Source organism: Anabrus simplex, chromosome 2 (assembly GCF_040414725.1).
Source record: "Anabrus simplex isolate iqAnaSimp1 chromosome 2, ASM4041472v1, whole genome shotgun sequence".
NCBI classification, from domain to species: domain Eukaryota; kingdom Metazoa; phylum Arthropoda; class Insecta; order Orthoptera; family Tettigoniidae; genus Anabrus; species Anabrus simplex.
Genome location: NC_090266.1, coordinates 60,490,067 through 60,516,280, shown reverse-complemented (window position 1 = coordinate 60,516,280; position 26,214 = coordinate 60,490,067). Strand labels below are relative to the sequence as shown.

At 42.8% G+C, this 26,214-nt stretch overlaps 1 protein-coding gene across 1 annotated transcript in view; it reads right to left on the bottom strand.

Annotated features, from left to right (window-relative positions):
- The window catches only part of LOC136863865 (uncharacterized), a 299,485-nt gene that overhangs the window by 161,923 nt on the left and 111,348 nt on the right, over positions 1 to 26,214 (bottom strand). Inside the window, exon 2 of the mRNA XM_067140225.2 lies at positions 870 to 1,153. Within this exon, the coding sequence (XP_066996326.1) occupies positions 870 to 1,153 (284 nt within the window). The remainder of the gene's footprint in view (positions 1 to 869; positions 1,154 to 26,214) is intronic.

Sequence of the window (26,214 nt, the reverse complement as noted above, 5' to 3'; positions counted from 1 at the left end):
CCAATTCGCTCGTTAACTTATAACTTTCCTGATACAATAGAACTACGCATGTTTCTTGGTAAGCTATGTGCCGAAACTAATTTTGAAAAATTACCGAGCTCGATAACTGCAGTCGCATAAGTGTGGCCAGTATTCGAGAGATAGTGGGTTCGAACCCCACTGTCGGCAGCCCTGAAAATGTTTTTCCGTGGTTTCCCTTTTCCGCACCAGGCAAATGCTGGGGCTGTACCTTAATTAAGGCCACGGCACGGCCACTTCCTTCCCACTCCTAGGCCTTTCCTGTCCCATCGTCGCCATAAGAACTATATGTGTCGGTGCGACGTAAAGCAACTTGTAACCAAACAAACATAAGCAATAGATACAATTGTAAACTACCTTAAAAAGAAAACATGCGGTAACAGAATTTTACTTGAAAGAACATCACCAGATTTCATCAAATCTCCCTGAAATATATTTACAGGAATAGGAACAAATGACAAGAGCAGTTCCCTGCCCCCCCCCCCCCCCGTAAGCATACAGAACACATTATTAGTACAGGACAGGCAGGAACAGGACACAGGAGCACATTTCTAAATATTTCTGAGTGTGATATGATAGAATCTGATGATCTTCATTCAAGAACGAAACACGTCATTGTATTTAAATTTATTACTTTCTTCTGGCATACTTCTGTGACCATACGTTTTCTTTTTTTCAGGTATTTTATGGAGTAAATTTATTTATTCAAAATTAGTTTCGACAGACGGAAGAACCTAACATTTTTAAATTAACTGAGTAGAGACGGCTTCAGATAGTACAGAATATACACAATTTTAAACAGGAAACATTTTATTACGAAGCACCATAGCAGGGTGGAGGTACACACATACCTGGCACCACGTGGTGGAGACCCGGCTGTCCAGGAGTCGCATGTCTGACATGGCTACAGGATACATCTGGTCGCCGTACACATGATAGCGCATGTAGAGTGGGACAGCTACCAGGATGGAGGGCAGAAGGATACCAAGTAGACACAATCGTAAGGCACGCCACGGACCCTTGAGATGCTTCCGCTTGCGTGAGAAGGCTCGTACACTCTGCCGGCGTAGTTCCAAAGGAATAGGAACAGGCGACAGCAGCCGTTCCTGTTGCTGCTTCTCCACTTCTCTCCCACCTGTAAGCATGCAAAACATATTATTAGCACAGGGCAGACTGGAACAGGACACAGGATCAGCTAATGAGAGACAGGAACAGAACACAGGACCAGCTCCTGAGAGACAGGAACAAAACACGGGACCATCTCCTGAGAGACAGGAACAGAATACAGGACCAGCTCCTGAGAGACAGAGGGAGAACACAGGAACAGCTCCTGAGAAACAGAGGGAGAACACAGGAACAGCTCCTGAGAGACAGAGGGAGAACACAGGAACAGCTCCTGAGAGACAGGAACAGAATACAGTTCCAGCTCCAGAGAGACAAGAGCAGAACACAGGACCAGCTATATTTCTCCTCCAGTACGTCGCCACGGTGTCTTGGGAAGGTTTGGTATCTAACTGATTAGCCCATGCCGCAGTGGGGTGAAACAGTGGTAATTTTTGACGAATGAGTTTCCTGAATTTTATTTGCTATCTCAATCGGAAGCCAAATATTATCATTATCAATGTTAATAAGTCTTTCATAAAGTACTTGTTTCACTGCTTGTCTTCTGAGCTCGATGGTGAGTTCGATGCCAGTTCAGTGCAGTAGTAGGCTACTTGAAGATGCTCAAATCCGTCAGCATGACTTTACAGTACCTTACTTATCCGTACACTAAGACTGATATCGAAAAACTATGGTTGTGAACATATTATGAACACAAAAAAATGTTGCAATGTTTCTACTTCCACCGCCTTCTTTTTGTTCACGTATTATCGGTACCTTCTTAATTTTTATTTTAGCCGGGCTGAGTGACTCAGACGGTAGAGCGTTGATCTTCTGACCCAAACTTGGCAGGTTCAATCCTGGATTAACCCGGTGGTATTTGAAGGTGTTCAAATACGTCAGTCTCGTGTCGGTAGATTTACAGGCAAGTAAAAGGACTCCTGTGGGACAACATTCTGGCACCTCAGCGTCTCCGAAAACCGTGATAGTAGTTAATCGGACATAAAATCGACATCATTAATCAGTACCTTGTTATAGTCTGTTCTTTAGAACGTCTCTATGATCTCCATATAGGCCTACTGTACTTCCGTTCAAGTTTCTTCCAGCGAAAGTTTCTTACGCCGGGATTAGTGGCTCAGATGGTTGAGGCGCTGGCCTTCTGATCCCAGCTTGACAGGCTCGATCCTGGTTCAGTCCGGTGATATCTGAAGGTGTTCAAATACGTTTGCCTCGTGCCAGTAGTTTTAATGGCACGTAAAAGAACTCCTGCGAGACAGAATTCCGGCACCTCAGCGTCCCCAAAAATCGTCAGAAGTAGTTAGTTTTTTTTTTTTTTTTTTTTTTTTTTGCTAGGGGCTTTACGTCGCACCGACACAGATATGTCTTATGGCGACGATGGGATAGGAAAGGCCTAGGAGTTGGAAGGAAGCGGCCGTGGCCTTAATTAAGGTACAGCCCCAGCATTTGCCTGGTGTGAAAATGGGAAACCACGGAAAACCATCTTCAGGGCTGCCGATAGTGGGATTCGAACCTACTATCTCCCGGATGCAAGCTCATAGCCGCGCGCCTCTACGCGCACGGCCAACTCGCCCGGTGAAGTAGTTAGTGAGACGTAAAAAAAATAATAACATTATTATTAATCTTTCTTAACTTTAGAAGTGTGTAGACAGACTTCATTTTCTTATCTCAGGCCTTGTCATATTCAGTTTGCTGCAGAACAGATGCTGTAACATTTGGCATTGTCAAAAAATCCTTAAGGTTAACATCTCCGACCCGGCCGAAAATCGAACCCGTGGTCCTCTGAACTGTAGGGAATACGCTGAGCATTCAGCCAAGGAGCCGGACTATATATTTCCTGAATTCAGAGTTAGTTAGGGCTGTGATATACTGTAGTACGTTATGGATCCGATACCCTTCCTTTCTGTAGAGAAACCTTCAGTTCGGAGGGTCCCAGGTTCAATTCGCGGAAAGCGCTACTTTTTAGCCGCGTCCGGTAAATTTCTCTGGCTCGAAGACATACTTTTTAAGTTTTCTTACACACATTTTCATTTACACAGCACAGAAACACATAACCGTTTAACACACCCCTCCATATGGGGCTGTCGTCAAGAAGACACGCGGGCGTAAATGGCCCGAAACCAAGTGTATGACACGGATCGTATCTGCGATCCTAACAGGGTGTGGAGAAAGTGGCGGAGAAGGAAGACGAAGAGGGTATGTTTATGCTGCAGCTTCGCTGCTGGCACATGGATGCTCGCCCTAGCCCCTCGCTGCTGGCTATAACCAGGCTGCTCGCCATGGAGCTTTTACCCTGCACCAGTCCCGCACGCATGTTGCTGACAGCTCTCAGGTGTAGTCGAAAATTCAAAACAGCGGAACTGATAGTTAAGGCTCTTTGTATTGTGCATAATTTGATTAGAGATATAGAGGGTCTGAACACTTACACTACGAAGACGTACTCCCAAGAGCTACCCCGTCGAGGAGAAACAACGCAGCTCCAGCTGAAGCTTTTGAAGTGCGGAATAAATTCGAAGATTTTTTTAACGAGTGAGTCGCAATTCTGTTGGCGAGTGTATCTTACAATAATTTGGTGTACTGAATGTGTAATAAAATGTGTAAAATGCCTCGCCTGGATTTTTCAGTGCATTTCTACCGCGGGAGTTGATTGAAGAATGAAGTTACAAATGCTTCATTTCGTAATTTAATAGTGTACTTTTGAATAATGTAAAATAAGGGATTTTCATTTTAGTTAGCTCCCCTAAACAAAATATATTTACATATTTTATAAAACTTCTTTTACGTCGCACCGACATAGATAGGTCTTATAGCGACGATGGGACAGGAAAAGGCTAGGAGTCGGAAGGAATCCGCCGTGGCGTTAATTAAGGTACAGCTCCAGCATTTGCCTGGTGTGAAAGTGGGAAACCACGGAAAATACCTTCAGGGCTTCGAACCCACTATCTCCCGGATGCAAGCTCACCCCCACTGTCGGAAGACCTGAAGACGTTTTTCCGTGGTTTTTCCATTTTCACACAAGGAAAATGCTGGGGCTGTACCTTAAGGCCACGGCCACTTCCTTCCAACTCCAGGGCCTTTCCTATCCCATCGTCGCCATAAGACCTATCTGTGTCGGTGCGAAGTAAAGCCACTAGCAAAGAAATATATTTTATTCAAATTAAAAATACACAAAGATAGATAAACATATAGTCGACAGAATAAAAGAAAAATTAAAAACAATGGAAACTTCACTTTTAAACACGATAAAACGGCCCACTGTCCTTCATAAAACTGAGAACGAAGTCTACTGGCTGCTGGTCATCTCGTCACTCCTTTTATACCATATGAACCTCTCATGACGATCCGCATGCCGCTGGTTCCAAATCGCATTGCGTTCGAAGACAGGTTCAGATAGCAAGTGAGCAAGTGATCACTGAAAATGTGTATAGAGCGCGAAGAGAGGAAGAGTGGGAGAGCGAGTGACCTTGAAAGAATAAATCACAGTCCAAGTTACAGGATAGCTGGTGATGTGCCAGACTCGAAAATCAAACGTGTTTGAGACCATGGATGTGGCGAGGATAGCAGCCAGCAGCGCAGCTATAAGCCGGGCTCCAGGGTAAAAGCACGGACTGAGATCCACTGGTTTGTTTCATCATCACCTAACATCGAGCAGCGAGACTTGGCGATGTGCCTGCAGCGAAGCTGCAGCATAAACGTACCCTTATGCTAGTTTAGAAATCTGTTGCCATTCCAGTCACTCTTTTCTACCTGACACATTCTAGCAAGTTCACCAATGACTTTGAAGACATCATATTTTGCAATCGATATACTTCGTCCTTGTGGCAGCCTCCTGATGGAGGAAGTTGTATTAATAATGATTATCCTGATGATTAATCATTGCTTTCTCACACTCTCTCCTATGCTCCCAAGCTCACCGGACAAAACATTAATCACCCTAGTGCGCACGCAAAGATGGATCGTCAACACCGTACAGATGGCCCTGCGAACTGCCTCTACGTGTGCACAAAGCAATAGGGATCAATGAGACATTGATGTTTCAAGCGGACAGTTTACGTCAACATGGGTAGATGAAAGGTTGGAACAGAGTGGCAAAAAGGAGCAATCGTGTTTGGCGCTGCCCATGGCCATACGGTGCGTGAAGTTGCTAGATTTGTTGGTGTTTCGGTGTTTCGCACGGGTTCAACGTGTCTACAAGCAGTGGTGTACTATACGTGGTCACGAAACAAGACGACAGAATTTTGGTCGGAAGAAGATCCTGACAGAGAGGGACTGGAGACCCCGACAGGAATTGCTGCAGTCAGTGAATGCAGGTCCATTCCAACCTGTTAGCGGAGAACATTGCGACGGGAACTGCATGCAATGAACATTTGAAGTCTGTCACCTCGCAAGAGGCCATTGCTCACACAGGCCGATAAAACTGCACGTACCGAGCTCGATAGTTGCAGTCGCTTAAGTGCGGCCAGTGTCCAGTATTCGGGAGATTGTGGGTTCGAGCCCCACTGTCGGCAAACCTGAAGATGGTTTTCCGTGGTTTCCCATTTTCACACAAGGCAAATGCTGGGGCTGTACCTTAATTAAGGCCACGGCCGCTTCCTTCCCAGTTCTAGCCCTTCCCTGTGCCATCGTCGTCATAAAACGTATCTGTGTCGGTGCGACGTAAAGCCAATAGCAAAAATAAAAATAAAAAATCTGCACGTCTTCAATGGGCTAGAAATCATCGAGCGTGGTCAATAACTAAACTGGCGGAACTTAATACGGTTTGAAGAATCACGTTTTTGCCTGTATTCCAGTGACGCACGTCGTCCAGTTCACCGAAGGGCAAATGAAGCATTTCATCCTGGATGTGTGCAAACTCAGGTTCAAACTGGAGGTGGGTCTGTGACGTTTTGGAGGTATTTTTTGTATCATGGATTGGGCCCGCTCACTGAGGTAACAACTAACATGAACCAGCATGTTTATTTAAACATTCTTGACGATGAGGTGTTGCCTTTCAGTCAACATCTGCATGATGAGTATGTTATTGGTACCCCGATTTTTCAAGATGACAACAGAAAAGTTCATCGGGCTGGACGCATTTGTAAGTGGTTTCATGAACACTCCCCCACCCAGTTACATCTCTATTGGCCTGCAAAATCACCTGACTTGAACCCTATTGAAAATCTGTGGGTCATGTTGTAACAGAGAGTAAAACGCCGACATCAGCATCCTCGTAATTTGGTGGAATTCCGCCATCAAATCCTCAGCGAGTGGCTTAATCTGGAAGAGACGTACCTGCACAACCTTGTGGACTCACTTCCTAACCGAATCCAAGTCCAGAGGCGGAGTTACGCGGTATTAAGTGACGCTTGTAATGATTTCTGCAGGAGTGACTCATTTTTTGTCCAGTGAGCTTATGTTGTCTATTAAAATCATCCATATGCAATACACTCTCCTTGTTGACGCACGCTGCTACGTCAGCCTTAAAGGTGTACAAATTGTACTTCAGGCTTGCCTGCCCCAAGCTGCTCTGCAACAAGCAAAGCAGCTTAGCTTGAGCGTCAGCGAAGCAAGAGTGCACGCGTACTGAGCGCGCTAGTCATAGCAAACCAAAACCTGGGTTTCCCTAAGCCTGACAGGTTGCCTGGGACCCGTTCGGACTGCCGGACTTGACAAGAGTGAACGTGAAGTTTGCTATCGATGCGACGTGAATGTGTCATTATATGTCAGTGTAGTTACGTTTTGCGTCCAGTGCAGCTCTGTTGTAGTTAGAAAAATCAACAAATCAATCGTAATGGAAGTCAAAGAAAAATTAAAAAGTGGTGAATTTATTCTAGTAGTAAAGCAGGGCTCAAGTCTATTATGAGAAAAATTTTCAAGTGTTTATGAACAGGTATCAAATAAGCCAGTAGGTTACTCGCAATGCAATTTTTGCAAAAAAAAAAAAACTACTCAGCACCCATTCAGGGACCTCAAGTATGTTGCGACATGTCTGCAAATTTGACCCAAATTTTCCACAGTCTAAAAATATTTTGAAAGAGGACAAGGACTTGGTGACTGATAAGTGTGTGGAAATATGCGCCAGGACTTGAGACCGTTTACGACTATTGAGGGTGAAGGATTTTTAAATTTAGGGCAAACGCTGATAGAAATGGGCAAAAAGTATGACTCGGTAGATATTAAAAATGTTGTACTCTCTCGAGTCGCAGTTGCTAGGAAGGTACAAACTTTCGCGGACAAAGTGCGCAGTAAAACGCTTCCTGATATAGTACGTGCTATTAAATCTGGTATCTCTGCGAGTACCACTGACCTGTGGACAGATAAGTACAAGGGTGTGCACTATATGTCTGTCACAATGCACTATATACATACAGATTGATCTCTCAATAAGTATGTATTAATGTGTTCGGCCATCCCTGACTGTCTAGAAACTGGTGAAACTATTCGCAGTGAACTGGAAAATCGTTTGAAAGGACATGGCGTTTCTCATGAAGATATTTGCAAAATTACATTTGTAACAGGCCAGGGAAGCAATATTGTTAAGGCCCTCAGCATATACAAGCGTCTTCCATGCATGGCTCATATTTCGGTATTAATACGGTCTTGAAGCATGTTCTGAGCGAACCCTTTTTGAAAGAAAGTGTTCCTAATGTGTTAGCTGTTATCCATTCAGTGAAATCTCCGGTTTCGTACTTTAAAATAAGAAGCCTATATGTGAGGTTACAATCGTCTTTGAAACCGTATGTTTCCACTCGGTGGAACAGTTATTTTGACATGCTGCAATCAGTTCACTCCCAGATAGATGCTGTGAGAACTATTTTAGAGAAGGAGGGTGCCTCTGATAAAATGCTCGGTTATGATCAGGACATTACTGGCCTGCTTTAACATTTCTTAGGCCATTTAAGGAAGCCACAATTGATCTTGAGGGTGATGAGGACCCGACTTTACATCTGGTCCTTCCGTAGTTTTATGCCTTAGGAAACCATTGTACTCCACAGGTTGACGATGAACAGCTAATATTTCACTTCCTTTAAATTTTAATGTGAGTCTCCTGATATTTAAATGTAAAAATGTTTTCATACTATGTGAATTTTCATTACTTGAAGCTTTTGAAACAAACCGGTGGTGTCTTCCTGGAGCAGAAAATGGAAGTCACTATGTTACACAAAATTGCAACACTTTTGGTGCCTAAATATCGCACATTAAAGAAACTAAATGCAGGAGAACAAATGTCTGTTTTCGAGGCAGCTCGACAAATGTGCGCTGAAGGTAAGGTTCTCTGGTTATTTCTTCATTATTATTATTATTATTATTATTATTATTATTATTATTATTATTATTATTATTATACCTATGCAAATTAGATATTCTTAATATTCTGTTATTAGCATAAAATATCAAAACTTGGGCAGATATATTTTCAGAGCAGCTACCCAATCAAAATAGACAATAAGTCCCATCTTCTTCAAATGAAGAAAATTCAGTGCAACGTAAGAAAACAAAATTTGACGATTGGGCAGAAAATTCGCCAATGATACAGGATGAGGTCAGTAGGCACTTGCAAGAAAGGTTTATTAGTGACGAAAATATACTGCGGTGGTGGAAAAATAATTCGCCTGTGTAGCGAAAAAGGTGCTTAACATACCCGCTACGAGTCTCTCCAGCGAGAGAGTCTTCAGCTGTTCGGGAAATTTAATCAGCGAAAAACGTTCCCGTCTTCGTGCACAAAGACGTAATGACCTCATAGTAATACACACAAGCGATAATGTGTCCATGCATTAAATATTGTTATGCATTGTGCACAGTATGAGGCGACCACAAACTAAGAGAGCAAGTGGTAAAATTACACTTCTAAACTGATTAATTTTATAGTTATTTCTTTTGGTTTTGTGGGGAAGGGGTTCCTAAATTATTAATTGTATTTCAAAAACGTTACCTACAAAATTATTTTTCTAAATATATTTATGACCTGTAGGCCTACCTACATTATGTATATCCTTGTTTCTAATTTTCTCGAATAATAAATAATGCATTATATTCATGGTCATAGTTCCATCAACAGTCATTATGTTTATTTAAATATTCAAATATTTTGTTCAGAGAACCTACTTTTTATTAAGTAACTATGTTTGACAGAGAGAAATATTATTTGTTAATTAGTTACATAAGACCTCTGAATTACGAAATACATTTAAACACAACTTTGTAACCATTAACATAATACTAAATAACCATATAAAAATATTTGTGTTGACGAATCCTATATAAATTCCGGCATGTAACAACCCCTTTCCTGCCTGCATTAACGCGAGTCTCATATCAGCACAATGAACGAGCAAACATCAATTAACACAGCAGGATGAAGAAAGCAAGCAAGCAAGCTAACCTGTAGCCTGCCCAAGTTGGGCTGAGCTTGACCTGGTCAGGAGTGCAGCAGCCTGCCTGTACTGTTGTTTACGTGCGGCTAGCTTGCTTGCCTGGAGAGCAGGCAAGCATGGGCAAGTTAAATGCGGAGTTTGTACACCTCTAGCAGCCTGTGCTTCATGGAACTTCTCAACACGATCCCCACCTAGAAAATATTACTCCTATTTCTCGCTGTCGCCAGGTTTACCCTCATTTCTTTGATCTACAGCATGTACAATCAGGGGGTGGGGGTGGCGTTAGCCGAGTGGTACTGCCACTGGTTTCCCCTATAGTGGCCCCTATTATAATCCCAGCCAAAGCACGGAGCATTTTAAAAATAAAGTCACGTTCCTGTACTTCGGATTCTTCGTACAAGTGGAGGATCTAGGCTAGCTTGCTTTCCGTAACGAGTCTAATCCAGACTATGTGTACCATACTGTTTTCCTGATTAACAGTATTTTCACAATAATAACATTATCATCGATTTTACTGCTTTGACGGTTTTCGGTGACAATCAATCAATACTGATCTGCATTTAGGGCAGTCACCCAGGTGGCAGATTACCTATCTGTTGCTTTCCTAGCCTTTTCCGAAATGATTTCAAAGAAATTGGAAATTTATTGAACATCTCCCTTGGTAAGTTATTCCACTCCCTAACTCCCCTTCCTATAAATGAATATTTCCCCCAGTTTGTCCTCTTGAATTCCAACTTTATCTTCATATCGTGATCTTTCCTACTTTTATAAACGCCATTCAAACTTATTCGTCTACTAATGTCATTCCACGCCATCTCTCCGCTGACAGTTCGGAATATACCACTTAGTCGAGCAGCTCTTCTTCTTTCTCTCAATTCTTCCCAACCCAAACATTGCAACATTTTTGTAACGCTACTCTTTTGTCGGAAATCACCCAGAACAAATCGAGCTGCTTTTCTTTGGATTTTTTCCAGTTCTTGAATCAGGTAATCCTGGTGAGGGTCCCATACACTGGAACCATACTCTAGTTGGGGTCTTACCAGAGACTTATATGCACTCTCCTTTACATCCTTACTACAACCCCTAAACACCCTCATAACCATGTGTAGAGATCGGTACCCTTTATTTACAATCCCATTTATGTGATTACCCCAGTGAAGATCTTTCCTTATATTAACACCTAGATACTTACAATGATCCCCAAAAGGAACTTTCACCCCATCAACGCAGTAATTAAAACTGAGAGGACTTGTCCTATTTGTGAAACTCACAACCTGACTTTTAGCCCCGTTTATCAACATACCATAGCCTGCTGTCCATCTCACAACATTTTCGAGGTCACGTTGCAGTTGCTCACAATCTTGTAACTTATTTATCACTCTATAGAGAATAACATCATCCGCAAAAAGCCTTACCTCCGATTCCACTCCTTTACTCATATCATTTATATATATAAGAAAACATAAAGGTCCGATAACACTGCCCTGAGGAACTCCCCTCTCAACTATTACAGGGTCAGACAAAGCATCACCTACTCTAACTCTCTGAGATCTATTTTCCAGAAATATAGCAACCCATTCAGTCACTCTTTTGTCTAGTCCAATTGCACTCATTTTTGCCAGTAGTCTCCCATGATCCACCCTATCAAATGCTTTAGACATGTCAATCGCGATACAGTCCATTTGACCTCCAGAATCCAAGATATCTGCTAATCTTGCTGGAATCCTACAATTTGAGCTTCAGTGGAATAACCTTTCCTAAAACCGAATTGCCTTCTATCGAACCAGTTATTAATTTTACAAACATGTCTAATATAATCAGAAAGAATGCCTTCCCAAAGCTTACATACAATGCATGTCAAACTTACTGGCCTGTAATTTTCAGCTTTATGTCTATCACCCTTTCCTTTATACACAGGGGCTACTATAGCAACTCTCCATTCATCTGGTATAGCTCCTTCGACCAAACAATAATCAAATAATTACTTCAGATATAGTACTACATTCCAACCCATTGTCTTTAGTATATCCCCAGAAATCTGATCAATTCCAGCCGCTTTTCTAGTTTTCAACTTTTGTATCTTATTGTAAATGTCATTGTTATCATATATAAATTTTATTACTTCTTTGGCCTTAGTCTCTTCCTCTATCTCGACATTATCCTTGTAACCAACAATCTTTACATACTGCTGACTGAATACTTCTGCCTTTTGAAGATCCTCACATACACACTCCCCTTGTTCATTAATTATTCCTGGAATGTCCTTCTTGGAACCTGTTTCTGCCTCAAAATACCTATACATACCCTTCCATTTTTCACTAAAATTTGTATGACTGCCAATTATGCTTGCCATCATGTTATCCTTAGCTGCCTTCTTTGCTAGATTCAATTTTCTAGTAAGTTCCTTCAATTTCTCCTTACTTCCACAGCCATTTCTAACTCTATTTCTTTCCAGTCTGCACCTCCTTCTTAGTCTCTTTATTTCTCTATTATAATCAGGTGGGTCTTTACCATTCCTTACCACCCTTAAAGGTACAAACCTGTTTTCGCATTCCTCAACAATTTCTTTAAACCCATCCCAGAGTCTGTTTACATTTTTATATACCGTTTTCCACCGATCATAGTTACTTTTTAGAAACTGCCTCATACCTGCTTTATCAGCCATATGGTACTGCCTAACAGTCCTACTTTTAAGACCTTCCTTTCTATCGCATTTATTTTTAACTACCACAAAAACAGCTTCATGATCACTAATACCATCTATTACTTCAGTTTCCCTATAGAGCTCATCTGGTTTTATCAGCACCACATCCAGGATATTTTTCCCTCTGGTTGGTTCCATCACTTTCTGAATCAGCTGTCCTTCCCATATTAACTTATTTGCCATTTGTTGTCCATGCTTCCTGTCGTTCGCATTTCCTTCCCAATTTACATCTGGCAAATTCAGATCTCCCGCTACAATCACATTTCTTTCCATGTCGTTTCCCACATAGCTGACTATCCTATCAAATAATTCCGAATCCGCATCAGTGCTACCCTTTCCCGATCTGTACACTCCAAATATATCAAGTTGCCTATTATCTTTAGAAATGAGCCTTACACCTAGAATTTCATGTGTCTCATCTTTAACTTTTTCGTAGCTTACAAATTCTTCTTTCACCAGAATGAAAACTCCCCCTCCCACCTTTCCTATCCTATCTCTACGATACACACTCCAGTGCCGTGAGAAAATTTCTGCATCCATTATATCATTTCTCAGCCATGATTCAACTCCTATTACAATATCTGGTAAACATATATCTATTAAATTACTTAATTCTATTCCTTTCTTTACAATACTTCTACAGTTCAACACTAACAATTTTATGTCATCCCTACTTGATTTCGACGAGGTACCGGAAATTAGTCCGAAAGTAGTTGTTTTACGTGCCACTAAATCCACCGACATGAACCTGGCGTACTTGAGCACCTCAAAATAGCACCGGTCGAAGATGGAACTGAACCCACCATCTTGGACTTGGAAGGCGAACGTCCTATCATTTGAGCTACTTACCCTGGTCCCATTTCACATATTATCCTCTAGTTGGGCTTGCTGTTAAAGCATTAAGTTCATACTTTCTCTTCCTTCTACCCGAACATCGCTAAGTACAATGTTGTGTGTGTCACACAACGACCAGTACGCATGTGCAATATTAACTGGTAACTTAGAACCATGTCTTAAGGAGAGCGATGGTGAGTTTAGAGGAAAGTATTCCTACATGGAGTGGTTCTTATTATGGGTTACTTGAATGTCTCAGCCGAGAGGTACTGAAATGGCGTTGAGACTTAGCGAACTGCAAGAGCGCATGCTAAAACGCCTAGGACCTAAGAAAGGCTTTCATTCCTTTCCCCGAGTGGTGGGGCGGGCCAACTAGAAGGTAATGCCTTCTCTCTGGCCAGGAGATTCGGTGGCTGCCTCTTGGAGCTTTCATTGAGGCGATCAGAAGCAACTTCAGCAGGGGAAGATGTCAAATAGGTCGGCCGTGGGATAGCGGAACGGGAGTCGTAGGATGTGGCGAACAGTGCGGCGTTCGATGGAGAGGTTCGGGTTGGAGTTAGCAACGGCTGCGTTCTCCCATGCTTGCGTGAAACGCCGCAATAGTGAGTTGAAAAAATAAGTCCGCGCCTCGAGATAATTTGCTGGTACTGATGTCTTAGTCTACAGTACACCTATAAGAAGGTAACTTTTGTCCGTAACAATCTTATTTTTGACTTGAAGAAAGAACATGAAGCTATCAGTCGCTACTTTAGAGATCAGCCTATCTGCAATTCTACATTCGCTGGAAGCTTCAGTAATTCAACATGTTCCCTATTAGGGGAAGGGGGTGATCGGGGGGGGGGAGGGAGGAGGACGTATTATAGGGTGCGCCATACCTCGTATTAGGAAAGTAAGACGGTGCGACGTAAAAAAAAAATGGTAAAAGAAACTGTTGTAATTATTAGCGAAGTGCCACATCGTTTTGTAATTTTTATGCATTTAGAAAGTAAGTTTATGTAAATGAAGTTAAATTAAACTTCAAAGGAAAGTAAATGAAATGGCGTAAAGCTTTTAGTGCCGGGAATGTCCGAGGAAAAGTTCGGCTCGCCGGTTGCAGGTCTTTTAATTTGACGCCCGTACGCAACGCGCGCGTCGTGATGAGGCTGAAATGATGATGAAGACGACACATGCACCCAACCCCCGTACCAGCGAAATCAACCAATGTTGGTTAAAGTTCCCAACTCTGCCGGGAATCGAACCTGGGTCTCCTGTGACCAAAGGCCAGCACGTTAACCATTTAGCCATGGAAGCCGACAAAGGAAAGTAAATATCAGTCCTATACTATACGTATAAAATAAAAACATCACAACGTTCCTCTTTTTTTACTGAATTCGGTATAATTTTCTGAGGCTAGAGTCTTCAGACATGCACAGCGTATGCTGTGGGGGTCTCGGACACAAAAGTTCGGAAAACCTGTTGTAGATCAGTAAAAAGAGAAATAACAAAATATTCCAAAATGATTGTTTAAATAGTTGACTAAACTACGTACTCTATGTGGTTCATCGGCGAACCCAGAGTGTGGTTTGTGTCATGGAATTTACAGGGTGTTCTTCTAGGGTTAATTACATCCGTTTTCAATTATAAGTGCGCCTGGATATCTTCTTATTAATCTGTTAACCCTCAAGGGTCGGTTTCTCCCTCGGACTCAGCGATGGAACCCACCTCTACCGCTTCAAGGGCAGTGTCCTGGAGCTTCACACTCTGGGTCTGGGGATACAACTGGGGAGGATGACCAGTACCTCGCCCAAGCGGCCTCACCTGCTATGCTGAACAGGGGCCTTGCGGGGGGATGGGAAGATTGGAAGGGATAAACAAGGAAGAGGGAAGGAAGCGGCCGTGGCCTTAAGTTAGGTACCATCCCGGCATTTGCCTGGAGGGGAAGTGGGAAACCACAGAAAACCACTTCCATGATGGCTGAGGTGAAAATCGAACCCTCCTCTACTCAGTTGACCTCCCGAGGCTGAGTGAACCCCGTTCCAGCCCTCGTACCATTTTTCGAATTTCGTGGCAGAGCCGGGAATTAAACCCGGGCCTCCTGGGGTGGCAGCTGATCAACTAACCACTACACCACAGAGGCGGACAGCGCCTGGATATTCGTCCTTTTATATGAACAACAAGCTGTCCAATTTGATGTTGTACTCTGAGCACATTTGTCACGTGTAGTGGAGCGATAAGAAGACCATCAGCAAGATAAGCGTCAATATGTCAATGAACTGCTGCTCTAAACCTCAATCTGTCAACAATGAAGCTCGACCAACTTAAGAAAACGATAAAGACCGTCCTCAGAATAGGTTTCTGATCGAGTTCTCCACAACCCAGATGGTCCTGTTCTTACTATCGAAGTACGGTTTTCGTCAATAGCTCTAAAATAACAACAACTTAATGCAGAGATAGGGTATACATACAGGATAAACCGAAATTCGCCTACTCGGGCGTCGCAGCGCGACTCCTCACATGCTAGCAATAAAAAAAATGTCTCTCACAAAAGTTCGTCGTACGAGTATATCCGGCTGAAAAATGACGTTGAAGTGTGGCAATCTGACAACACTGTAACCACATGTAGGGCAACTACCTCTGTCAGCACATATCAGTCGTGATATACAGTTGGTGCAGTGAATAGAGTTTTGGGTTAGCATGCAGGAGGTCGAGGGGTCGATCCTGGGTTGAGGCTTATATTTTTTATTTCGTAAATGTAGTTCAGGTGGTATGGCATCTGGCATCTTAATTGTCAACAGCGATTGCAGCGGGTCCTCTAGAAACCATTTGCACTTACATACTACGATCCCAGACGATTAAGATGCCAGATGCCATACCACCTGGACAACATTTACGAAATAAAAAGCATACGCCTCAACCCAGGATCCACCCCTCGACCTCCTGCATGCTAACCCAAAAGTCTACCCACTGCACCAACTGCACAGCACGACTAACATGTGCTGACAGAGGTAGTTACCCTACATGTGGTAACAGCGTTGCCAGATTGCCACTCTTCATCGTCCTTTTTCTGCCGGATATACTGGCAGGACGAACTTTTGTGAGATACGTTTTTTATTGCTGGCATGTGAGGAGTCGCGCTGCGACGCCCGAGTGTGCGAATTTTGGTTTATCCTGTATAGGCTTTTTGTTTCGTTTTCACAATTTCGCTTTACGTCGCACCGACACAGATAGGTCTTAAGGCCTCTACACACGACACAACCTGCTGGGTAGTTGGCGCGGTAAATCGGGTGCAACTCTCCACACGATACAATCTGCTGAGTAGTTGGCGCGGTAAATCGGGTGCAGCTCTACACACGACACAACCTGCTGAGTAGTTGGCGCGGTAAATCGGGTGCTGCTCTCCACACGACACAATCTGCTGGGTAGTTGGGGCGGTAAATCGGGTGCAGCTCTCCACACGACACAACCTGCTGGGTAGTTGGCGCGGTAAATCGGGTGCTGTTCTCTACACGATACAATCTGCTGGGTAGTTGGCGCGGTAAATAGGGTGCTGCTCTCCACACGACACAATCTGCTGGGCCCGATCTGCAGTAGGCTAGCTCGATCTGCTCTGAAATACGGTTGATCATGGTTCCATCAATTTCTAAGTTTAAAAAAAAAATAGGAATTGCACTGCCTTGCACTGAAGTCGATACGAAAGAGAAAATATTGGGCTAAAAGGTGGTTATTAGAAAAGAGTTTAGTCACACAAATGTTATTAAAGAACTGGAGACATTCGATTTTAGAAACTTTCTACGAATGGATATAGACACTTTTAATGAACTGCTCGATGGATGACAAATTGGCCCGAGCTGTACAACCGCCCTGCACACTATCCAACTTGCAGTGAGCCGCAATAGTGAGTTGGGAGATTGTGTGGTCACCCCGACCCGACATGAGTTGCGTCGGCTCGACCGGTCCCGACAAGCCTACACACCACCCAATCTGCAGGATCCCTGCAGATCCGGCTCAACAGATTGGGGCATGTGTAGAGGCTTTTATGGCGACGATGGAATAGGATAGGGCTAGGATCGGGAAGAAAGTAACCGAAGCCAAGCAATTGCTTGGTGTGAAAATTTAAAACCTTCTTTAGGGCTGCCGATAATGGGATTCAAACCTTCTAACACTGACAGTCACCATGGCTAAATAGTTAGCGTACTGAGCTTTGGTTCGAGGTGTCCCGGGTTCGATTCCAAGCCGGGTTGGAGATTTTAACCATAATTGGTTAATTCCTCTGGCTCGGGGACTTCGTGTGTATGTGTGTGTGCTGTTCTGAACATTAGAAATCATCTTAGGTAGGCCTCATTTTCACAGACGCGCAGGTCGCCTCTAGGCCTGCATCAGGCCTCTGTGGAGGCCACACGCCATTATTAACACTGATCCTAAAACAAGCGAATAATAATCATTTTCATTTTCTTTCTCCACACCTTTTCACACACTCCGTTGGAGTCGCGGATGTTATCAGGATCGCATAGGTGGATGTGACCCAGTTTTATTAGCCTACCAGCCTACTTACGCCAACCTTAAGTGGAAATACGTATTCGCTATTGTGTGGTTCAGTGGTGGTTGGTAGTGTGGTGTGCACTTGAAGAGGCACATAGACAAACGCAAAGACTTAGCCCCTGAGGCAGAGGACTGAGTCATGCGCGGATAAAATCCCCAGCCTTGTCGGGAATCACACCCGGAATCTTCTGGACCAAAGGCCGCTATGCCGACCATTACGTTAAGGTTTTACTTTAATAACAATAATAATAATAATAATAATAATAATAATAAAGTAAAAATAATAAATTATGTTCAGTCACCAATTATCTGCATTTAGGGCAGTTACCCATGTGGTAGATTTCCTATCTGTCCTTTACCTAGTCTTTTCTTAAATAATAATGTCCTTTCAATCGTTACAGATCATGAGAGACATCGCAGTGACGGAATTTTGTCCTGAAATGTGGTTCTTTACCCTGGCAACAAATATGCTGACACTGGTCTCTCTTTTACTTAAGAAATTGAATGCGCCGGGATTCGATCTTGCACATTTGAGTCTAAGAAGCGGGCTCATCAACCAAGTACGTGATGCAGCCCACGGTTACGCGTATGTTTGTACTATTCTTAAAACAAAAACGAGAAGAAATAAAACTCAATGTACCTTATCAGGTATAATTCGGCTGGTGATTAAAGCGAAGAAAATGGAAGGTAAAAATTAAAGACCGCACCATATAGGCCTACAGTACGCGCCTGTTTACTTCCATCCTTTCCAGTGTCGCTTACTGACCTCGGACCTCACGTGTGAGCAGCGTGATTCCAAAGCGAGGTCAACAACTGGCCACTTGACACTGCTTTAATTGGCACCTGGGATTGGAGTTTGATTACTATCATAATTGTGTTCTAATTTGGGTAATAACGTATTACATTTTATCTTCCTCCTTTGTCATAAAATTAAATAACATATCCTATTTCTGCTCCATTGCTCATCATTGTTGTGCTATTTATTTATTTATTTATTTATTTATTTATTTATTTATTTATTTATTTATTTATTTATTTATTTATTTATTTATTTATTTATTTATTTATTTATTTATTTATTACTAGTGGTTTAACGGCGCACTAAAACATCGAAGGTTTTCGCCGACAGAACGGTGGAAAATCGCTAGGGTGGGGAAGGAAGCGGCCGTGGCCTTAATTAAGGTACAGTCCCAGCATTTGCTTGGTGTGAAAATGGGGAAAGGACGGCAAACCATCTTCAATGCTGCCGACAGTGGGGTTCAAACCCACTATCTTCCGAACGCAAGCTCACAGCTGCGTGACCCTAACCACACGGCCAAGTCATTATGTAATAATAATAATAATAATAATAATAATAACAATAATAATAATAATCATCATCATCATCATCGAATGGCCTCAGCTACCGCGTGCCAACATTTTAAATCTGACGTCATCTGGCTGTCCGCTCGTCGATTTCGACGTTTCATTTTACTCTAGGCAGTGTTAACTGAATCTCTCTTGGGCGTCCATAGCTGAGTTTTAATTAATTTTGCCAGGTAAACACCAAATGTGTGACCGGAGAGATCTTTCACATGCCGACATCGTACGACATGGACTGTCGAATGGACATTTTTCCGCCCTTCAATAATCCGACTACCCCTGCTGGGTTTGAACCCGGTATCTTGTGAGCCGGAGGCCGACACTCTACCACTGATCCAATATGAAGCATAGGTTGCCGGAGAAAGGGGAGAAGGTTGAGGATTTCTGTCGGTACTGTTGCAAGGATTCTAGAACAAGACTGGGTACACCTGGCAGAAAATGAGATTGTGTTCTGCTTGACTTCTCGACAGCCAATGAAGATGAACCTTACAACATAATAGATTCATGAGGCATCGCCTAAATCACGAAGCGGGAAATTACAGAGGTAGGCCTATTGTCTAATCGGCTGATGTAATCACCTTTCGTTTAAACACAAAACTTAGTCCGTCGGGAAAGACCGATCTCTTTCCAATTCGTTAACTCCGGTAGTTCAAACACACATATTTTCAATTTTAATCAGTCACCGATGATGTGCATTTAGGGCCGTCGTCCAGGTGTCAGAATCACTGTCAAATGTTTACCTAGCACTTTATTACACGTCTCCAAAGAACGTGTAAGTTTGTCGAACATTGCCCTTGATTATTTATTCCAATCCCGTACTCCTCGTCCTGGAAATGAATATTTGCTGCAATTTCTCGTCTTGAATTCCAACTTTGTCTTCATATTATGATCTTTCCTCATTTTAAAAGCTCCACTCAAACTTATTCGTCTACTAATGTCTTTTCACGCCACCGCTCCGCTGACACCTCGAAACATACCACTTAGTCGAACAACTCGTCTCCTTTCTCCCAAGTCTTTTGAGCGCAAAATTTGCAACATTTTCGTAACACTACTCCTTTGTCGGATATCACCCAGAACAAATCGTGTTGGTTTCCTTTGGATCTTTTCCAGTTGTCGTTTAAGTGGTCGTGGTTTGGGTCCCATATACTGGAGCCATACTCTACCAGAGACTTCTTTACAACCTTACTACAACCCCTAAATATTCTGAAAACCACGTGAAGAGATCTGTAACCCTTCTTAACAACATCGTTAATATGATTACCTCAATGAAGGCCATTCCTTAAATTAACACATTGTTCCCCATGATGGTAAGGGAATGGAGGAGCGGAAAGGAACTGGCCACCCTACCGCACGTAAACTCCGGCTCAGGAGCACCTCTGCGGAGGTTCGGACCTGCCTTCGGGCAGAATAACCCTTACCCTTACCTTACCTTACCTTCCCCATGAGGTACTATTTTCCCATCAACACAGTAATTAAAACTGAGAGGACTTTTCCTCTTGGTGAGACTTACAACTTGACTTTTCATCCCATTTGCCAGCATACCATTGTCTGCTGTCCATCTCACAACATTGCTTAAATCCCCTTGCAGTCGCTCACAGTCCTGCAACTTATTTACTACTCTCTGCAGTCCGGAAATAGCTTTATCTCTAATTCCAGTTCATTATTCATATCACCTATATACAGTATCTTGCTTTACGGATCTCAACTGTGGTCTGTTAGAATATCTAAAAACCGGGCGAGTTGGCCCTGCGGTTAGGGGTGCGCAGTTGTGAGCTTGCATCAGGGAGATAGTGGGTCGGCAGCCCTGAATATGGTTTTCCGTGGTTTCCTATTTTCACACCAGGCAAATGCTGTACCTTAAGGCTACGGCCGCTTCCTTACCATTCCCATGCTTTTCTTATCCCGTCGTCGCCATAAGACCTATCTGTGTGGTTGCAACGTAAAGCAAATAATAAAAAATAAAAAAGAATATCTAAAGTAAAGAAATACAGGGTGGTCGAAAACAACGTGAGCCATGTATATGAGCGTTATAGGGTTAGTCATACTGACAAATAATTTGAAAGGAATAATTCGATACATCGCGCCATTGTCATTTTATCAGTTGCTGAAGTTAGCCAATCAGATCGCTTCGCGGGCGAATTCAAATGGGCTTTGCGTGGCACGCGACTTAGAACAGCTTGAGAGCCAGCATCAAACACATCGTGTCACCGTAGCGCGATCCTGTCGGCTAGCTGGTCTGTATTCAAAACCCTCCCCTGGTTAAAATTTATTCTTCGACTGGTGTCCTCATGACACGTAGACATTTAGCAAGACCGCTCCGCGAAACCCATTTGAATTCTCCCGCGAAGTGATCTGATTGGCTAACTTCAGCAGCTGATAAAATGACAATGGCGCGAGATATCGACTTATTTCCTTCGAATTATTTATCAGTGTGACCAACACTCTGTACAGTCGAACCTCGATATCTCGAAACTCCATTACTTGAATTTTCAGTATCTCGAAGTAACTTAAATTTCCCGGCCCTTTGTCCTATTCTTCACGTGTATTTATTTCTCAATTACTCGAAATTCGGTTGCACGAATTTCTCGATTTCTCGCAGCAAATGTTTCCTCCCTTGAAGCAAAAAAATACTCTGTAACTCGAATTTTGTACATTTGCTGTGCAATACAGCATTTGTAGTCTGTGAGGAACAGTTAACAAGTAAAGAAAGGGTTACAGTGATGCTGGGAGCTAATATGACGGGAACCGAAAAACTAAAACTAAAACTAAAACGGACGAAGCCTCGCTGTTTCTCGGGTTTAAATTCATTACCGGTCACGTACGGAAGTAACCCCGGAAGTCGTGGATGACAAGCTCCATTTACGAATCTTAGCTGCGTGGTTTCCAGCCTACATACAGAGTCAGTCGAATATAAAGGGCAGTGTTTCTCACAGCAATAAATATTGTTGAAAAATATGTGGAAGAAAAGAAGGTTAACATTAAAAAACAGGAGAGACTAACGGATTTTTTTACCAAAAGTGTTAACGGAGGTATGTTTCATGTTTCACTACTGTACGTACTGTATTCTAAAATGTTACTATAGTAAGGGTTATAATTAAAGCGATGCCATAAAATACGAGTTTGTTAGTAGATTTTTAAATACTGTATTCAGTATAAACGCGTAGATACACATGATTCAATTATGCGCTATATATGGTCAAAAACGGTATTCTCTATATCTCGAAATTTCGATAACTCGAAGTGAAATTTAGCTCCCGAATTGATTCGAGATATCGAGGTCCTACTGTACATGGTTCACATTTTTTCCGACCGTCCTCTATATGCATTCAAAATATTGTATTGGAGACGAATGCTACGAATTACGTAATGTACAGGAACTGTGTCCAATATACTCGTAGAGATACAAACTGCAACTCTTCGGTCACACCGAGCTCGATAGCTGCAGTCGTTTAAGTGCGGCCAGTATCCAGTATTCGGGAGATAGTAGGTTCGAACCCCACTGTCGGCAGCCCTGAAGATGGTTTTCCGTGGTTTGCCATTTTCACCCCAGGCAAATACTGGGGCTATACCTTAAGTAAGGCCACGGCCGCTTCCTTCCCACTCCTAGCCCTTCCCTGTCCCATCGTCGCCATAAGACCTATTTGTGTCGGTGCGACGTAAAGCAACTAGCTCTTCGGTCACACATTGTCCGTAGAGAAAACCCAGGTTCCTGGACGAGAGCTCAAGTATGAAGGGATGTAGCCAATTCCGCTAAGAGGAAAGCACAAGATTCCGACTCTGTGGTGTAGTGGTTAGTATGATTTGCTGCCATACAGGTCCGATTCCCGACTCTGCCACGAAATTTGAAAAAGTGGAACGAGGGCCGGAACAGGGTCAACTCGGCCTCGGGAGTTTGGTCATTTTGGTGAAATTTTTTTAATGACTGAAATTGAAAGGATTGAGTTTGTTTATTCTTGTCACGCAGTTATTCCGCTAAATTCAAACAATTTGTCACTGTAATAATGCTTTGTTTGCCAATTGTAATTTTACATTTAAATCCTTTTTTTCTCCCATAATATTCTGTCAATGTAACAAAATTTGTATGGTGTATGTTTCACAGATATATTAAAAAACCTGCGAACGGAATTCTTGATTTCGTAATTTTTTCAAGTAGTAGAGATTAAGTCCAAAATTTTAGAACATAAAAATTACACAAACTTTAGTACGATATAAATCTCCTTATACAAATTATGCACAGAAAAATCGGTATTTAGTGCTTTTAGAAGAAGTATTATCTACCTAATTACGAATTTACATTAACATGCTAATTAAATTTCATGAGAAAATAGAATTAGGCCTATAATTTAAAAAAAATTGGATAAACTATGAATATTATATGAAAAAAATGTTCAAGATAACTACTTTAGTGTAGGTGATATCCGACAAAGTTTCATGAAAATCCATGCATTGGGTAAAAATATATTTTTATCTCCGGAGTGTTCTCTTAACTCGAAGTGGTTTCTGTGGTTTCCCACTTTTTCTCCAGGCAAATGCCGGGATGCTGCCTAACTTAAGGTCGGACTCGTTGGCTGAATGGTCAGCGTACTCGCCTTCGGTTCAGAGGGTCCCGTGTTCGATTCTCGGCCGGGTCGGGAACTTCAACCTTCATTAGTTAATTCTGATAGTCCGGGGGCTGGGTGTTTGTTCTGTCCCGAACATCCCTGCAACTCACACATAACACTATCCTCCACCACAATAACACGCAGTTACCTACACGTGGCAGAGGCCGCCTACCCTATTCGGAGGGTCTGCCTTACAAGGGCTGCACTCGGCTAGAAATAGCCACACGAAATTATTACCTAACTTAAGGCCACGGCCGCTTCCTTCTCTTCTCCTTGCCTACCCCTTCCAATCTTCCCATCGCCCACAAGTCCCTGTTCAGCATAGCAGGTGAGCCCGCCTGGGAGAGGTACTGGTCCTCATCTCCAGTTGTAAACAAGAACAAATATTACGTGGGACATATGCAGTTGAGCATTAGGGCCTACATTACTCGTAATCTAATGCATTAAACAATGGTTCCTCTGTAGTCTCAGAGGAATTATTTTGGGTCAGTTCCGTATAAAAGTGGCAGTATCGAGGAGGACCATATTCTAAGAGTTCTAACAAATCCTTTAACTTGGCTGCGGTTATGGGTCTTCGGCCATTATACCTTCTTGGCACAACAATGTTGGCAAGAGATGGTCTACCTACCTTTGTTTTCTTGAAATGCCCGCTTCATCATATTCTTCGACGCACCCATAGGAATATTTAAAGAAATACTTAAAAGGATGCCTTTGCTGGCAGGACCTAGTGTTTACAGTGCACTATGTCTTCTGGTGTGGGCTAGAGCAATTTTGTTACTTTCATTGATCTGTCTCAGCATTATCCTTGGCTTTGACAATATGAAAGTGACTGAGGTATGAGCGATGCTAGTAATGCCATTCCGTGTGCAGCCAGTCCCTGCAATGAATGGTGTGAAAACGTTGCTCATAGGGTCGGTTGATGCATGCATTTCAGTGGGCTTGGCAGACTGATATGTAGTAGCAACTTCTGGCTCGGCGAGGAAAGCAACGGGAAACTACCTCACTCCTCATTTCCCTAGTACGCCTCTTCAGTGATGCCTAGGCCATCTATGACAGCTGATGGCAGAGCTGTTGAGGATCCAACCAGCCTTAGGGCTGAAGACTGAACATACATACATACTTAAAAGGTTCATCCTTTTTTGTCATTACCATAGATACTTAGTAAAACTTTTTGTTTACTGTCGGATACCATTCTTTAGTGACCTTTTTTAACAATGGATCAGTACTTACAAACGTATCACTCGTAATTTTTGTTGCATGGATTGTCTTTCTAACTCCTGCGCATTTTACCAAGTCCACCCATTCATTAGGCAGAAAAATGTAAGAAACAGCATGTTTAATTTTTCTATTACACCGAAGTTCCGGTCACAAGGGAGGGCCTATGGCCAGAAACTAAATACTTCTGCCCTCTTATGTCAAACTTTCCCCATTGCGCTAGATATGACCAATAACTCAGAATATTTGTGTTTTTGTTTGGAGCAAAACAAAAACCTTCCTCTTAGCCCATTTTTGCATTTAATTATTCATGATTTCAAATTCCTCTCCTTTGTTATATAAGGCTCTCTGATTTTAGCCCATTTCATAGAAGATAATTCACACCTTCTTCCACAGATGGCACAACAAAACTCAATTTTTGTAAAAATGATTGTTAGCCCGTTTTTGTGAGCACCCCCTCCATTAAGATACAGCCCCAGCATTTGCCTGGTGTGAAAATGGGAAACCACGGAAAGCCATCTTCAGGACAACCGACGGTGAAATTCGAACCCACTATCTACCGAATGCAAGCTCACAGCTGCGCGACTCTAATCGCGTAGCCAAACTCGCTCGGTGGAAAATTGTTAATAATAATAATAATAATAATAATCATAATAAAAAAATTGGCTTTACGTCACACCAACACAGATTGGTCTTATGGCGACGACGGGATAAGAAAGGGCTAAGAGTGGGAAGGAAGCGGCCGTGGTCTTACTTAAGGTACAGCCCCCAAGCATTTGCTTGGTGTGAAAATGGGAAACCACGGAAAACCATCTTTACGGCTGCTGACAGTGGGGTTTGAACCCATTATCTCCCGAATTCAAGCTCACAGCTCACCGCACGGCCAACTCGCTCCCTTTGAGGAGAATGAATGAGTAGCCCTGCTTCCAACACGACATCGGTCAAGCATGACCTATATTGCTCTCGTTCTGGTTCCACGGCTAAGTGGTTAGCGTGCTGACCTTTGGTCAGAGGCGTGCCGGGTTCGATTCCCGGCAGGGTCGGTGATTTTGACCATAATTGGTTAATTTCGCTGGCACGGGGGTTGGGTTTATGTGTCGTCCTTATCATTATTTCATCCTCATCACGACTCGCAGGTCACCCACGTTGTCCTCGTACACTCCCGGCACTAAAATCCATACATTTCATTTCATTGCTCTCGTGTGTATTCGCAATGGCGCACGGAGGTAATTTGCATGCCAGTGCGTGGACACGCGGAAACTCTCTTGTTTCAAGTCTTCATAAGATCAAGGAGGCTGTCTGAAATGCCATAACACCTCTTTCTAAACTGTGCTACCCTCAAGTCTTATCAGCTCTCTTAGAAATTTGACAGGAGCCTGCTCTTAATTTAAAGAAAAGGGCATCACAGAAAGGTGTAATTCAGGTGACATTTCTTCGATATTTCCCCTAAACCATTTTCGAATTGTTTAAGGGATTCAGAGCTACTATC